The sequence below is a fragment of the Cyprinodon tularosa genome, unplaced genomic scaffold, assembly GCF_016077235.1.
Source record: "Cyprinodon tularosa strain WSP-4 unplaced genomic scaffold, ASM1607723v1 ctg682, whole genome shotgun sequence".
Classification (NCBI taxonomy): Eukaryota; Metazoa; Chordata; class Actinopteri; order Cyprinodontiformes; family Cyprinodontidae; genus Cyprinodon; species Cyprinodon tularosa.
Window position 1 is genome coordinate 278,677 of NW_024039432.1, and position 16,387 is coordinate 295,063.

Below are 16,387 nucleotides of genomic sequence, written 5' to 3' on the forward strand. Positions count from 1 at the left end.
TTTTCATTGACACGTCAGGCTCCTTAACGAACTCTTTTCTGATATATCAGTTAGCTGCCTAGCCCATAACTGTTACAGGTGCAACGTCTTCTAGAATAACCTCATATCCAGTTTCCTAAACTGAACATTTCAACCACTTCAACCATAGTATTGGTTTTTGTTGACTCACTACCTGAGAATGGGTTATAGTATCGATGTAAAAAACACTGTATCATCTGCAAACATCTACATACAAATAGAACGATCATTAGCAAAGAGGAAAAACAATATTTTTTCTAACGATAGATTTTATAAGCACATGGAATTACCTCTATAGAAGGCGATTCTTAGCTTTTTATGGAAATAACTTGTGATCTATTTGTCACTATCTATCAGTCATCCATTAAAGTGTAATTAAAACTAAATGACTTGGATACAAAGGCTGATTTTAGAAGCATTTACTGACTGTCAAATTATTTTCTGAAACTTAGAAATATGGCTTTAAAAAACACACATTTCATCACACAGATAGAGAATATATCCAATAAAATTACATTTAGCTCACGGTTAAGAAATAGCTCTGAAGCTGCGCTAGATTAGTCAATGGATCCATTGTGACACGTCACTGTCACTCAAAACAGCTGTTCTTCAAAATGTAGGTAACAATAGCTAAATTAAATCATACATTTCTACAATATATCAGATGTAAAAATAAATAAAAATATAATCCATAAATTGTGCTCACCAGATCGCCTGTCCCAGATAGACACCAGAGCATCCTCAAACCCCAGAGCTATGTAACATGTGCATCGGCTGACGGCTGAGCAGAGGATATCCTTTGCATTTGGCAACAACATTTCTGGCATAGGTGTCACATCTGTTATAACAATAAAGCAAAATAAAAAATCTAAAAATTATTGTGTTGGGTGCAAAGAACAGAATCTTAAAGATTTGGAATATTTAGAACCAATGAGATAAATGCCCTCCCTGGTTTGTCCTTTGGGACATTTTGCAGTGAATATTGGAGGAGATTACAGGATCCGCTCCACCAAACAGCAACAGCCACAGGCAATCCTGCAGAGAAAAGGATTATTCTCTTTCTAATATGCTATTTAAATGCAGGCATTATCCTTTCAAATATCTGACAGCTATCAGATATGACAGCTGCAGCACTGGGAGACACATTTCAAGGATTCTGTTGAAAACTTTCATTATTCTTAACCATAAACAGGTCAGGGGTTTGGATTCTGTCTTTATTGACATTGAACTTTTATTTTGAGCTTTTACTGATTGATATGTTAACTTAATTTTAAAAAAATAGTCTCACTTATTTGTAGCCATTAAGCGTCTGACATAATTCAGAAGGGACGTTTGAAGATTGCATGTTTAATTTCTAGTGTTTTGTTGTACAGTTCCTCTCATATGATAATAACTTAGGTCTAAAGGAAAACAGAAAATATAACATATTTTGTAAAAAAAAAAAAGCTAATGTATTAATGTATTAAAAGAAGACGAATTTGAGCCCCTTGGCAAAAATGTCACAAAATGTGTTTGATAAATTCAACAACAGGCTAAAACCTATGAATGCTGAAGCATCTGTTAAGTACAGTATATACTGTATCCGTGGTAGCACCATGATAAGGGATTTTTTTCTATTTCCTGGGTCAGCTAATGAAGAAATTATGATTTCTTTCACATTCTTAAATGTCGCAGGAACAAAAATCAGGGAACTTGGACATATTTGGAATTTTCCACACACAATGTGATCCCAAACAGGCCTTACAGCTGGGTTTGAGGATGGATTAAAACGGTTAACGTTTGGCTTCCGGAGTTGTCCAAACCTCAACCCTTTTCAAAAATATGTAGACTTTTTTTACTGAAAAACTCAGTCTATATAATAATAATAATAATTGACCTTTATTGATCTCACATTGGAGAAATATACCTCTGCCTTTAACCCATCCCCTTGGGGAGCAGTGGCCTCAATGGTGCAATAATGAAAACTATTTCAATTGAACTCTACTGTGTCTGCAAGGCATTAAGTAGTCCATCAATACTTTATGTATGAATAAGAGACATTCATCAAAATGCTGTTAGCGTTCCCTACCTGTCCCTGCTTCACTGCCACTAGTCAACTTATCACAAGGCAGGAGAAAGTGATGAGTGCAACTGTTGAAAGAAAAGCAAACAAGAGGATTGTTAGAATCTAAGGTCTAAAGCCCAATAACACAACATGAGCATAAAAGACAGCTTTTGTTTCATCTGATGTAAAAATTGTGTTTAATACATTTTGAGTTAAAATTAGCAGTGCAAACAGGCTGGGACTGGAAACGACTTTCAGCCCTGGCATTTTTCCATCTACACCGGCCCACTTATTGAACGTCCCCACTAACCACATCAGCAGGGTTGCCAGGTGTTACCGACTCACGTTTTCCAGCCCAAAAAATGTTCATAAACCACCTGGACATATGAAAAATTTCCCAATTTGAACCAAAGTCTATTGATCTCTTAGGCCAGATTGGGAAGCATCCCAACCTGGCAGCAATGCACATAAGACAGAAAACATCAGCCTGTAGATGCAAAACCCCATAATGCACTGCAACATATTTTTGCTAAATATTCAAATATAAATTCACCAAATATAAAAGGAACATTGAAGTTTGGTTTCAAGAAAGCTTTTTAGTTTTATTATAATTTCGTTTGTTGCAAGGATTTTACAGTTTGAAGAAATAGAAAATGACACCATATGCCAACTGTCATAAGGATGTGCATTACAAGGAAGGGCTGTATATACTGGGTGCAAAGCAGATTAGATTAGATTAGATTAGATGAGCTTTATTGATCTCACAGCGGAGAAATTCACTGGTCACATATTGGCATGGTAATTAAAGGTGCAAACAAGGAGGAAAAAGGTGCATTAAGAATAAACAATATATATACAGTATATCAAGATAAATAAGGATTAAGTTTTAGATTAAGAGTAGCCATCAGATTCTAACCTGCTTCAATCTAATAACTAAATCTCACCTTGGGCTTTTGCACGCTTTCTTTGTTTTTCCATCCTCTGAACAGAAGGAAGATTGCTCCTTCTGATGGCCACTTCCTCTGATCATATCCAGAGCCAAACATTGTGTCAAAAAGTCACACATGTTTTCTGCAAATCGGGAGAAAACGTAACAGTTTATAAGTACACAAATTACTGGTGGTGCTGCTAATACAGCATCTACACTGCAAAAACTATCTAGAAATGACTAAAAATGTCTTAAATCAAATGTATTTATCCTTAGTTTGAACAGGTAAATAAGCAGATTTGCCAATGGAAGGAATATTCTTACTCTTAAAATAAAATAATTTGATAATATGCACTTGAACTGAGACAATGCAATAGATTTTTCTTATTTAAATGTAAATTTTCTTGTTCCATTGGCAAAGTATCTTCCTTTCCCCCTCAGTTGAAGAAAAATGCACTTATTTTGAGAAAAAGGGACTTAGTTAGATTTATATGTTTTGCCGTGTTGGTGCTTTTTGTTATTACCAACCAAATTCTAATCTACGAAAGCATATTGCATTCACCAAAGAAACAAATTCTACACTTCCATAATACGCTTCCATACTAATCAAACCGTAGGACATTAAAAACATTTTGTTTTACCTGTTGGAACAGTGGGTGGAGAGATCTTTAGGATTAGTGTGACTGGAGACCATTTAACATCCGATCCTTCAGAGAAGCTTTCATCCTGAGGATTAACAAATGTCTGTAAAGTTCAACCTCTACCAAGCTTTTTAAACAAACAATACAGTCAAAAAACTAGAGCTTTCTATCTGGTTTAAAAAACAAAAGTAAAATATTAATTACTTATAAGGACAGAAACATTAAAATGCTGATTTATAATCCAAAGGTGGAATTTAACTAATTTTAACTAATAATCATACTAAAATAATCAGGAGCTTAATAGTGAAGCTGCAGTAAAGAACAATATTTTCAGTCGATTCTAAAGAATAAAAACAGTTTCTTCATTTCTCACGAAAAATCAAACTGCATAACTAGCTGATGTCCTGAGGAAGACGGTGGATTCAAAAAATGTTAATCAAGAGCGAGGGTTGGTAAAAACGTCCAGTAATAGGCACCAGAAACATTTCATGGCCAATCTAAGCTGATCACAATAGACCAACAGGATAGTGAACGCGAGCAATATTTTCCACATTTTCCAAATAAATGATTGTGGAAAGACCAGATTTTCAGGAGGCCCTTGATCATAAACCTCATAAACATATATTTGTCTTTTTAAAAGCAGTTGGTGACTCTATCCTGGAGAGAAACATGAGCTGTGCTGCTGCCATCAACACCTTTGTATATAGATGTTGGAGCTTGGCCTGTTTTTTTAGCATAGTCCTGTTTCTCTGACTGGGACTAACTGACTGTGACTAACTTCATCCTCTGACATGGGAGCTGGCTCGGAGCTCGTCTGCCTGGCTGTGTGTTTCCTGGACAGGGCCGCTTTTACAGTTGCCTTTTGTATCTCTGCTTCTGTCTCCTTGAACCCCAGTCAGCCTCAGCAGATGGCCGCTCACACTGAGCCTGGTTCTGCTGGAGGTTTCTTCCTGTTTAAAGGGACTTTTTCCTCTCCACTGTCGCTACAAGAATGCTTAGTGTTAGAGATTCCTTTAGAGTTGATGAATCAATGCAATCAACTGGTTTTCCTTGGATAGAAAACTTTGAATCAATCTGACTGTATGATCTGGTGAACTGTAAAGTGCCTTGAGATGACGTGTTGTGAATTGGCGCTATATTAATAAACAGAATTGAATTGAATTAAAGAAGTTGAGCGGATGTTCTCTCTCTTTAGTTACAAATTAGACGTCTAGATAACTGCAGAGACAAACTCTACCATATATAACAACTTAAAAATATCAAAATAAGACATTCTACATGTTGGGATCATTGCTGCCACCTTCTGGTTTACAGGAGAACTGCTTATATGCTTGAGGAGTCAACATGATTTGACCCTCAGACATTTATTTAGGCAGTTAAAGTCTTACACACACAACACTTACAATCTGGTCCTCTCAGTGGAATATCATCCTTTTGTTTTCTGGAGTTGATCAAAAAAACATATTAAACCATTCAAACACTTTTTAATGTTTATTTAACCAGGATGTTATTTTTCAAGGAGGACTTAGCAAAGAGAGCAACTTTTTAGAAAACAGTAAAAGGTTGATTATGACCCACTATGTAACTGAATCTACCATCCCAATCTGTGCCTATATCAGAGATATATCAAGCTGGAGGGGATCACCAAAGAAATGCCCTATAGTGTGGACTGAAAGGAAAATATAAACACATCCAACAAGGATGTAACCTTGATGTAACTGAACCTTGATTTTGTCAACAGTAGCACGGAAACACAGCAATACAAAGAGATCATTAGTTTGACCAATACCATGCCAGAATCAGAATCTGATTCTGCAGGTTTGCACTTACAAAGAATTTGACTTGGTGTTAATTGTGCAGACAAATTAGATATATATAGACAGAGTACATAATCTCTAGCTATATACAATATAAAACACACAATACACTATATTCAATATATAATATGTAGCTATGGACTATAAGCACAGTAGGCTGTACGTTAATACAAAGCAGGAGGTCTGGAGATGCTACGTTGGTGTAGCTTCTAGGTCGTGAATGGGGAGGGAGAGGGGCAGTGACAGTATCACGGGGGTCTCTGGGCCCTGTTGATAAGGCTGGTAGCTGATGGGAAGAAACTGTTCTTGTGATGTGAGGTTTTGGTCCTGATGGACCTCAGGCTCCTGCCAGAGGGAAGGGACTGGGGTTTGTGGCTGGGGTGCGAGGGATCAGCCACAATCTGTCAGTGCTGTGATCTCTCAAAACCTGATTCTTAACCCTATATAAATCCCATTTCTGTATGTAAGCTGCAGCATTTTATTAGTGAAATGTATTATAAGGTTAGATCTGAATCTAATTTAATAACTGCAGGTTATATTAGGATGGAAAAAATGCATTATGTATAGAAGAGTCTGCAAAATGATTCAAATGTTTATCGAAGCAGCAAGAAACATATTGTAATGCAGGTGCGAGCAGATTGCGGTTTGTTTACCTTTGGTTGAGCTGGCTCCATCTGCAGCTCTCTCTGCCACGCTTCTATAGGAAACTGATAGACCTCTAGCCACACTGCATCGCTGTCTGCAAATATGTCTGATTTAGCATTTAAATGTAGAGATATAACAGAATTTGTGAACATGATGAAAACCAATAACTTACAGCTTACTGATGCAGCTCCGTACTCCCCATCTTCATGAAACTCAAATGTCCTAAAAATGCTTCTTATATTGATATCTTCCTGTTTTGTCAAATGAGACATTCTTACTACATTGGTTTGACTCAGTCCTATTTAAATAGAATAAAATTAATATATATAATATTGGTATAAATATGTAATATAATAATATTGGTATAAAGATTACACTTTAAAAAGGCAGCAAACAAAAATTCAGATTAATAATATCACCCACCATGATGTTGATGGTGCTGAGAAGGTGAATGACAACAAAGCAAAGTCCAAACACTCTGGAAACACCTAAGATATAAAAGATTAGCCTTTTAAAAACTGGTTTTTAGAAAACATGATGTTCTTAAATCATCACAGATGTTATATTTTTGTGGATCATATCTATTTAAAATAAATGTTTGGAATAATAATGTGTGGAAATCTGATGGCTGGCAAACTATTAATAGCGGTTTAATTTGTTTCTAACTTTGTCACATTTTAAAACCAACTTCTGTGGATTTAAGTGGCAGACCAAAATGAATTTTGCAGTGGAAGGAAAATAATATATTTTAAAATAAAAAATCTTAATAGTGTGACTTGTATTTATATTCAACCCCATTGAGTAAATAGATTTTAGAACCACCTTTAGTTGCATTTGTCTTTTAATCTAGAGATGAAGAGCTGGGACCTATTATAGTTAAGGAAATCTAATCTGTGAGGAGCAATTTCAAAGTCGTTCAACAAATCTATTGTTTGCAGATCTACCATTCATTAGTGGAAACATAAAATGGCATGTAAGTCTTAAAAGCTTTAAAATCAGCTCCTCTTTGGCAACTTGGTGGGATTTATTTTAAACAATATGATCCTTACTAATCCCATTTGTCTTTAACAAACCTGATATCATGCAAAAACAACAATAAAAAAAAACTATGAATAACTTTCCTGGTTGGATTAAAAAGTAATCTAATTCTTGGAACAATTATTGGAAGGAAATAACTTTATACAAAAAAAAAAAAAATCTAACTTTAAGAATATCAACATTTTAAGTCAGAAATAGAATAAAAAATCCCTTTAGTGTCACACTATGGGGAAATTCTGGTGTTTACAGCAGCAAAAAGTTTATATAAAAATAATGTCACACAAGTGCGGACCTTAGAAAAAGGTTTAAGGATAACATAATAGTGAAGAAAATGTGAAAATAAAATACTGTAATGTAAAATGTTTTAACAATATAAATAACGTGCACCTGGAGAATAAATAACCAATATCCAGCTATGGATATTTTTACAGTAATGGATATTTGAAAAGGGCAGCAACATCAGAGATGTGCAAAATGACAGCAGCATTTTAATTCAACTGACTAAATTAGAAACTGTGGAAAATCAGCATGAATCTAACAACTTATTGACGTTATTGGAAACAGTGGTGGTTATAAAGTCTTCGAGCTGCTGGGAGGAAGGATCTGTGATAACGCTCCCTGGTGCATTTAGGGTGCAGCAGTCTGTCACTGTAGGAGCTCTCCAAATAAAAGCCAGATTTAAGATGAATGAAGTTGATTTACAAATGCTCCCAGATGTAGAGGATTACCTGAGCATTATACTGCCACCACTATGTTCGCACTCTGAGTTAGGGATGTTCAGAGTGATGTGCAGGCTATACTACACTCAACGTTTTTGGTGTAATCTGACTTTAGCTGTATTCTTTAAATGCTTTGTGGCATAATTACAGTTAGAAGCTCTAACAAGTATAGTATGGCTTCATTCTTGTCACTTGTGGAGTGGGGGAAAAAAAATCCTATGAACAGATTCTCCCAGTTCAGCTATGTTTCTGCCTTACCTGGGATTTATGCAGGACTGTCTTTTAAAAGATTTGAAGCTGTGCCTCTTTTCCTTTCGGGAAGTTAAATTGAAAATGTTGTGTGGGAATATATATTTTTCAGAACCTAATCCTGCTTTAATTCAACCAAAACCTTCTCCTAACCAGTCTGCTGTCCATCTTGGACTTTATGATGCTGCTTATTCACCGTCTCTCTTTAACAAACATCTAAACTCTTTATTAAACTGGATTTTTTAAAATTAAAATTAAATTACCCAGATTAACCTATTTTATGAATTTTAAAAGCAGTTGGTGACGCTAACGGTAACGGTAACGATAAAAGAAGAGGAAATATATACAATGAGTATCATGACCACAGTGTAAATGAGGAATGCATTTTTAGGATTAGATTATTGGCCTTCTACCCATATCATCCACTGTTCCCAGCAGATAGGTATTCTCAGCTACTCTGGTCATTTGGACAAAGGTGATCTCCAGCTGTGGTTGAAGCCATTCTGCCACGCAGGTGAAATTAGACGCAGACCACACAGACAGGCCCTGGCTGTGACCCAAACCCAGGAATCTGCCATCCTCTGAGCATGTCAGACAGTTTGTGCTCTCTGGAAGCTGATAAATAGAAAAAGACACATTTGCACAACTTTGCATCCAAGTAATATGTAAAAATACTTTGCATAATTTTTATGAAAATTTGGGGAAATGATATTGACATTTCATTATTTTGAGGCCTAATCAACACAAGTTCTCAAATTCTTCTTTGTGATTATCGATTATTGTAACAATTGTCAACTAATTTAGTAATCTTATCTTTATAACATTAAAAAAAATATGGATATTTTGATGGCAAAAATGTATGTCAATGTAATAACAAGAAACGCCTACTTGCCTGAATATAATAAGAAAAATAAGAAAAGTGCTCCTATAAGAAATTCATAAAAAAAAAAAAATCTGAGAGAAAGAAACAAATTTTTTTTGGGTCGAACATAACCTTAGAGGCATTAATGCTGATACTGAAACTTACATTTTTTAAGTTTATAAACCTTAATATAATTGTTAACGAGGCTTATTAACGTTTAACTTTTCAATTAGCTTTTTACCTTTTTTTTTCCCCAACTTAATTTCGAGTAGGTAATTTATCATTCAGGGGCTCGCTCATTTAATTGGTGAAATGCCAAAATAAGATGTACAGCCATGTAGCAGCATCTTTGATGAATGGCTGGATATAGATCTAGTTTTTCTAGACTTCACTGAGGGACAAGAGGCGACTCCATTTTTTAAGGGGTATCCAAGAGATCAAAATGATAACTTGCACTATAAATGGTTAATAGCTCATATATTCACCTGAGAACTGATGTCTGTGTGTTACAGAGCCTGGTTGTGTGCACTGAAGTGTGCATGACAATAAAGTAGTAAAACTCAATCTATTTATCTATTTCTATTATATTTTGAAGAGGCCTATAGGCTCATATCACCCCCAGTTCAAAATCCCTTCCAGCGGCCCTGGGCGCATACATCACATTTATACGACGGAGTATTAGGGCCACACATTAAGAGAAAAAAATATTTTTGCCATGACGAGATTAAACCCGACATGTCGACTTTAAAGTCAACATGTCGACATTAAACTCAACATTTCGAAAATAAAGTTGAAATGTCATGTTGAGTTTAATCTCGACGTGTCGACTTTAAACTCGCCATTTCGAGAATAAAGTTGATATATCGTGGCGTCGTATCCAACCAATGATGATGTTGGATCCCACAGTGACCCACCTGCGCCACATCAGTGGGGTCTAAAGTGGGCTTTTCTTTGGGCTCCACAGCTCTGCCATTTTCTGCCATTTCATTCATTTCCTCCTAAACAGGGATAAAAACCAACAGCCTGTGTTAAATGTTATAAAAAAAAAACCCTAAAGTCGCATTTAGCAGGGCTATGTCTGCTATATCAGCCTTACCTTTGTCCGGAAAAGGAACCACAATGAACAGCGCTGCCTGACTGTCGTCATGACAACGCTGACAAGAAGTCACGTGGCTCTCAGAAAACAGGCCTGATTAACTGATCGGACCAAACGGTACAATATCTGCACCTTGATGTAATAAAGAGGTGTCAAATATATGAATGTTTATTACTTAAGTAGAATTATTAATCCTGTTTAAAACACTTTTGTTGAAGTTAGAGTTTTACTCAGGTAAAACTTAAAGAATCAAAGTAAAAGAAATGCAGGGAAAACTTGTTAAGGACGTTAAACTTAATACTGATCATTATACTACACTATTAAAGGAACATATTTCTTCATAATTAATTTTCTTAGTTTTGTAATTAATAAGAGTGTCAAATTTTATTTTTGCTTCATCTTGAAACACTATTTATTTTGGTATGTGGTGAACAACAAGTTGGGGCAGCACCGAGTCCAACCACAAAGAAATTAATTGTCTAGATGAAAGATATATATATATATATTTTTAAATACCACCAGGCCATTACAAAAATGTGGTTAAATGAAACCAAACTAACGAGTCTATTTTTGAAATGTAAGGAGTAGAAAGTAGTGATAATTGAAAAAAAACAAAAACTTGAGTAGAATAAAAAGCTGCATAAAAAAAATTATTACTCCTGAAAAGTATATAGAGCCAAAATCTTTACTTAAGGTAATGTAGTATTTGTAGTTTTGTTACTTGACACTTTGGGTAATAAGATACAATAAACCTCATAAGAGTTAGCTCCTTTATCATGTTCTGGTTTAAATAAATAAAGTCAAAAAGGATTCCCAGTCTATCTGCTGATTCCCCAGACTCTGCTTGTAGCATTTATGCAGGAAACACTAATCTCTGAAAATGTTCCACATATCCAGATTGGAAAATAAAAAAAGTGAACCACCAAAAACAACGAGAAAAACACTAAAAACTGAGTGTCGATAAAAACACATCTATGAGACATTGTTCAGCAAACAAAAAAAAAAAGGAAACATCCAGATTGTCTTAGTTTAACATAGGATCATTTGCTTTATTTGATAGTACCAATTGGAAATCAAAGCTACAGATATTAGTTCCTTACGTTCAGACAAGATGTGAACTAAACATTTTGTTAGTACCCAATAAAACCCTAACATAGTGTTTCTTATCCAATAAGGCAGATGGATACATCTGTGTATGATGTCGCTTTCTGAATGTTATTCTTCATATTAGCTGTCTGAAAACTTTGACATAGCAAAGTTTCACCTTAAGGCTTTATTATTACTAAATGAAATTCATTAAAAAACAAACAAATAAAAAACTGCACACTTGTGACTTATTTCAGTCCAAAATACTTGCCTGATTCAGAATCAGCATCTCCCTGCTGACTTTAACCCTTTTTTTTTTTAAATCAATGCGCAATGCTGTTGAAGAAGCACATCTCAGGCATTGATTTGGTTTTTAAATATAATCATAATCTGATTTTTTAAAGGCAACTAAAAGCAAGATAAGCTAAGGATGAAAATATATGATACTTTTCAATCTTTTCCACACGATTTCCCCGCCTGCATGGCTCCAAACACTTTGATTTAAAAGCTCAGATGACCTATTGTCACAGGACAGAGATAAATAGGTTCAAAATAAATACATCAGTAGTTCAATGCAAAATGCTTATACACAAGTCTTTTTTTCTTCTTCTTCTATTGGTTAAAATACTTCAGCAGATGTGCTAGTTCAAAACTTTTGGTCCATTTACCAGACGCTCAAAAAACAGGGAATGTGGTAAATAAATACTTAAAACATGAGAGCATAAAGGAGACGACACACAGGTCGGCTACAGTGAATCGATTCAGCCTTTTCTGGTCCCTTTATAATGAAGATTAAAAAAAAACAACAAAAAAAACAATATATAGACTCTGTAATGTAACTAAAAAAAAATAAATCCGGCTCTGATGTATGTAGTTTTGCCCATATATGCTCTAATGCAACGTTTTCTTTTTTTTAGCTATGAGAGTTTTAAAAATGATTAAAACTTTTCCCATTTTTTGAGATCGCAACACCAAACTTCTATATATTTTTCTGGGGTTCAGAACAAGGAAAGATAATTTAGTGTTTTATGGTAAATGAAAAAGGATGCAAAGGTTTTTTCCCAAATCTCTAAGGAATCAAAATCTGGAAAAAGTAGCAAGAAAAGGAAAATTTCTAACTTCAAAGAAAAATAAGAACTAACACTGAACATCAGCTAAACCCCACTTTAAAACTCGATGATGGTGACGTCATGCTGCGGGAATGCTTATGATTTTTCTTACCTTATACAACCATTCACCTTTGACCTTCCATTTAATAAATCATTCCACTGTTGCATGGAATCCCAATACCATATCTCAAAGTTTGTGGTTGCAATTGGCCATAATGTCTAAAACATTCAAAAGGAGACGACAAATGGAGCCGATTTGTTTTTGTTCCCATGTGGTTCTCTCTGCTTCTCCTATTAATCCTAGACAAGGCAATTTCTGAAAGCATTTGCTACTCATGTACACTGCAAATAGACATATTTAAAAGTACAAAAAGCATATATAAAAAAAAGAAAACTGTACAAGTGTTAAAGGAATGATTTTGCAAGATTCAGAATCATTAAGATCAGAACTACTTAAAAAAATCCCGACCAAATACCTTCCATATATTTTCCCCTTTGTTCAGAGAGACTCCAACACAATCAGTTACTAATGAGAGGTCACAGAATCAGCTGGTGTTTTAGTAAAAGTGGTGGAAAAAGCTGAAGTCCTCTTTCAAAACTCTTTATATCGCTGTAAAAAATACCTCAACACAAAGCTGGGTATGTCTAGTTGACAGTTTTTAGCAAATGCTATGAGGAGGCCTTAGAGAGATCGAAGTCGACGATGAGTTGTTTGATGTATGACAGTTTTTCATGAAGGTACTCGCAGCGCTTCTTTTCTTCCCTGTAGCCTGGAAACTTCTGCAGAGAGAGAGAGAAGACAGCGGATTAATTCACAAACCATCCTTAACATTCATGGAACACCTTCAGGTGTTCTTGCATCTAGAGCAGCCACCTAACTCAGCTAATACCCTTTAGGATCAACATATAATTGTAAGCTTGGAGAAATAGAAATTCGAAAAACGAATATAAAGCATCCTGGTAACATAATACTGCCACCACCGTGTTCCATCATGGGGGGAGGACAGGGGTGTAGGCAATATTTAGTTGTTTTGTTCAAAAAGTTTTTTTTCTTTTAATCTCACCTTAATGATTGACTGATTTTACCTGCTGAATTTATCCTGAGGTGAATTTACACTCAAGTAGACCATTTACCGTACTGACCCGATTATAGGACAGCCCTGATTTAACACGACCTCTCACCAGCACCAGTTTTTTTTAGGAACGAAACAAAAAGATCAACAAAAAATTAACAGACTGATAAACCAAACTTATTTTGTTTAAAGAAGCTATTTTATATTGCAGTGCTAAGACTTTAACTGAAATAACATTGCATTGAAACAGCTGTGCAATTAAACAATAAAACATAAAAAGCACAGTAATGACATGTTTAATTGAAATCTTTCAACACTTCAAAACCTGCATGAGGCTTTTACTCTTTATAAGCTTTTCTTTAGCTGTAGGCATTTTTCTGGTCTGTTTGAACGTGCCATCTTCTGATATTGCCCTCTGTAACTCCATATTTCTTTCCCTCCTGACAGCTGCAATTTTAAAGTCAGTGGACGAACTAACCAAGAAAATCTACCTATACGCCGACCTATCCTATAGTACAGTATATATGCCATCAAAGCACTTTTGGCTCATCTGTATTATAATGCTCCATTAACACATTAATGTTATTGTGATGGATTTGTATAATATGTTATATTACATGATTTAGAGACTTCATTTACTTCATAATGACTATGCAATGTGATGTGCCTATTTTAAAGTAATCTAATTACGCTATGAAACAGTCAGTGTGTGTCAAAGGGATGAATGTAACTTTATTTTAAACGTCTTAAGTCCCCCTGAAAATGAGATCATCGTTGTTCAATGCTGTAGCGCACGTATTGTTCATATTGTGACCGGTCTAACTAGGGATTACCAATATGGTGGACGGTGGGTTCACTGCAACCCCGTACTACTAACGGGCAATCAGCAGTCAAGTGAATAAATATAGTTCAGTGCCCCAGCCACAGCGAGATCACATTTTAAATGAAAAAAAAAACAAAAAAACATTTATATACAGTACTAGAACCGTAACCTTCTGAGGACAAGCGTTTTTATTTTTGGTCTTATGAATTGGAAAAAGAACAGAGGTTGAATTACAATGCACACCACACTTTTCAGTTTTTCCATACACGCTCTAGTCATGCAGTAATTGTTCCATCACATCAACTCTTTACTGATGTTTGTGGACCAAATGTGAGAAAATCTGAAAATAGGTCATGTTGACTGAAGCATTTTTTAGGAATAGTCCAATCTTGTTCCTTTCCTATTTTTTCGCAAAGCTATAGTCTAGTCAGGCAAATGCCATTTCTCAGTGTGGTTTGGGACAACACTAAGTACTGCAAATTTATCGTGATAGGCAATATCCCCGTAGGCAACATACATTTTGTGGTATAAACCCCCTATAAAATTGTGCATTCGATATATTTGCTGTAACCTGTTTGATGCAGCATAAAACTCTACGAAAGAAAAACTGTAACTAAACCATACAACTGTTTTAACAGGGAAACAAACGACACTGGTCAGGATGGACCTTTATAATGAAAGCTTGATCTTAAGACGGTAAAATCAATGTGTTTATTTTCTCGCTGAAAGTTGCGTAGACAGACCAAAATAACTAAAGTTATCGGATTGAGCTTTTCTTCTAAATATCTAGTGATTTTATTGTATTTTGTCAATGAATTAACAAGACATTTATCTTTCTGTAAAATGTTGATGTGTTGGTGGGAAGAAAGTGGTTACAGAATTAGAGCAAGAAGAGTCTCATAAAAGAGCCGCCTTTACCTTGCGAAACTTGCTGTACTTTTCCAGTATTTGGTCTTCCATCTTCTAAAGAGGAAAAAGAATGGTTTACCAAGTTATTGTAATTTATTTAGATTGCAAAAAAAATCATGTTTGCTTCCCAGCTGCATGCTCCGTTTCCTGAAGAGCTGTAGATACGTACGTACCTTATATTCCTGGGTGCCAGGAGAGAGAGTCTTGATCTTGGACCCCAGCTGAACAAACATGTGAGTTATGGCAGCGATCCGGGAGTGAAGGTCTTTGTACTCATCATACTCTGTACAGAAATCCTCCTGATATCTCTGCCTTTGCTCCAAACTCGTGATGGGGCCGTAAGCTCTACAAGGACACATAAACACAGAGGTTGTAAGAAACATGCTAGTTAAAAGTGCTAATATGTCAGCAAAACTGCATGAAGGGCTGAGCAAAAGTTTGTTTTTCTTTTGCTTTCTAAAGTCTATTTCTAATCTAAGACATGATGATTCTTCTTTTGCAGGATATTAGTTTGCCACAAGATGGCACCAAAAAGCTAATGAAAGAAACTAAAATAAGACTGATGACTCTTTGCAGAAAAACCCTCCGTTAATAAGATCTGTTTTTTGTCTAGTTCATTTAATCAAAAACAACATTTAGAAGAGGAAGCAGCACACATATCCGTTACTTTGCATCCTGTTTGAACTCACAGCACGTAATCCGGCTTCTCCTCAGAGGCCGCAGCACTTGTGATGTCAGGATCTGAAGCAAACACATGAGATTAAGAAAATTAAATTAAGCGGAGTTGAGCCAGAGTCGCACAGACATGAGGCTCAGCTGTTGTCCGAACGCTAAGCTTAGTGTTTTTGTTTCCCTAAGAACCGCAGGAGCATGAGGGTGTTTGTGCCGCCCGCCTCGGTTCAGACAGTTTAACAGCTCACCGGGTGCCAGGGGACCTGTGGAGCTGTTTTTGAGTCACTCAGCCACAGAAGACTGCAGGGACTCAAGAGGGCTGGCTCATGGGAGCAAACACTGCCAAGCTCAAGAGATAATACTGAACAAATGCACCGCATGTGGTGCTGTTAGATAAACTCTGAGCAACAGGAAGCCATCTTCGGTCATCTCTTTTTTTAGCCTAGTGGTTAAAGTAACATTTTAATTGTGGCAAGAGGTGAAAAACAACAGCTCAGATTCAGATACACATCGGCTAAAGAATGTGAGGCAACAGGTGTGATGGTAAGACACAATAAAAAACAAAAAAAGCCACATGGAAGCCATGAAGGACCCAAAATGGGAGGAATGGGGTGAATGTGTATCACTACCCGACCCGTAGCAGAAGCACGATCCGTGC

At 35.9% G+C, this 16,387-nt stretch overlaps 2 protein-coding genes across 2 annotated transcripts in view; both read right to left on the reverse strand.

Annotated features, from left to right (window-relative positions):
* wdr93 (WD repeat domain 93) overlaps window positions 1-11,451 on the reverse strand; it is an 18,872-nt gene extending 7,421 nt beyond the window's left edge. The window contains exons 1-11 of the mRNA XM_038267739.1: window positions 11,415-11,451; window positions 10,058-10,189; window positions 9,876-9,959; window positions 8,513-8,714; window positions 6,517-6,581; window positions 6,102-6,344; window positions 3,632-3,716; window positions 3,007-3,133; window positions 2,087-2,148; window positions 967-1,053; window positions 725-856 (exon numbers count right to left, since the gene is read on the reverse strand). Of these exons, the coding sequence (XP_038123667.1) occupies window positions 725-856; window positions 967-1,053; window positions 2,087-2,148; window positions 3,007-3,133; window positions 3,632-3,716; window positions 6,102-6,344; window positions 6,517-6,581; window positions 8,513-8,714; window positions 9,876-9,959; window positions 10,058-10,108 (1,138 nt within the window). The 5' untranslated portion in view covers window positions 10,109-10,189; window positions 11,415-11,451. The remainder of the gene's footprint in view (window positions 1-724; window positions 857-966; window positions 1,054-2,086; window positions 2,149-3,006; window positions 3,134-3,631; window positions 3,717-6,101; window positions 6,345-6,516; window positions 6,582-8,512; window positions 8,715-9,875; window positions 9,960-10,057; window positions 10,190-11,414) is intronic.
* LOC119771629 (RNA polymerase II elongation factor ELL-like) overlaps window positions 11,082-16,387 on the reverse strand; it is a 48,741-nt gene continuing 43,435 nt past the window's right edge. The window contains exons 9-12 of the mRNA XM_038267728.1: window positions 15,747-15,798; window positions 15,231-15,402; window positions 15,067-15,111; window positions 11,082-13,032 (exon numbers count right to left, since the gene is read on the reverse strand). Coding sequence (XP_038123656.1) covers window positions 12,922-13,032; window positions 15,067-15,111; window positions 15,231-15,402; window positions 15,747-15,798 — 380 coding nt within the window. The 3' untranslated portion in view covers window positions 11,082-12,921. The remainder of the gene's footprint in view (window positions 13,033-15,066; window positions 15,112-15,230; window positions 15,403-15,746; window positions 15,799-16,387) is intronic.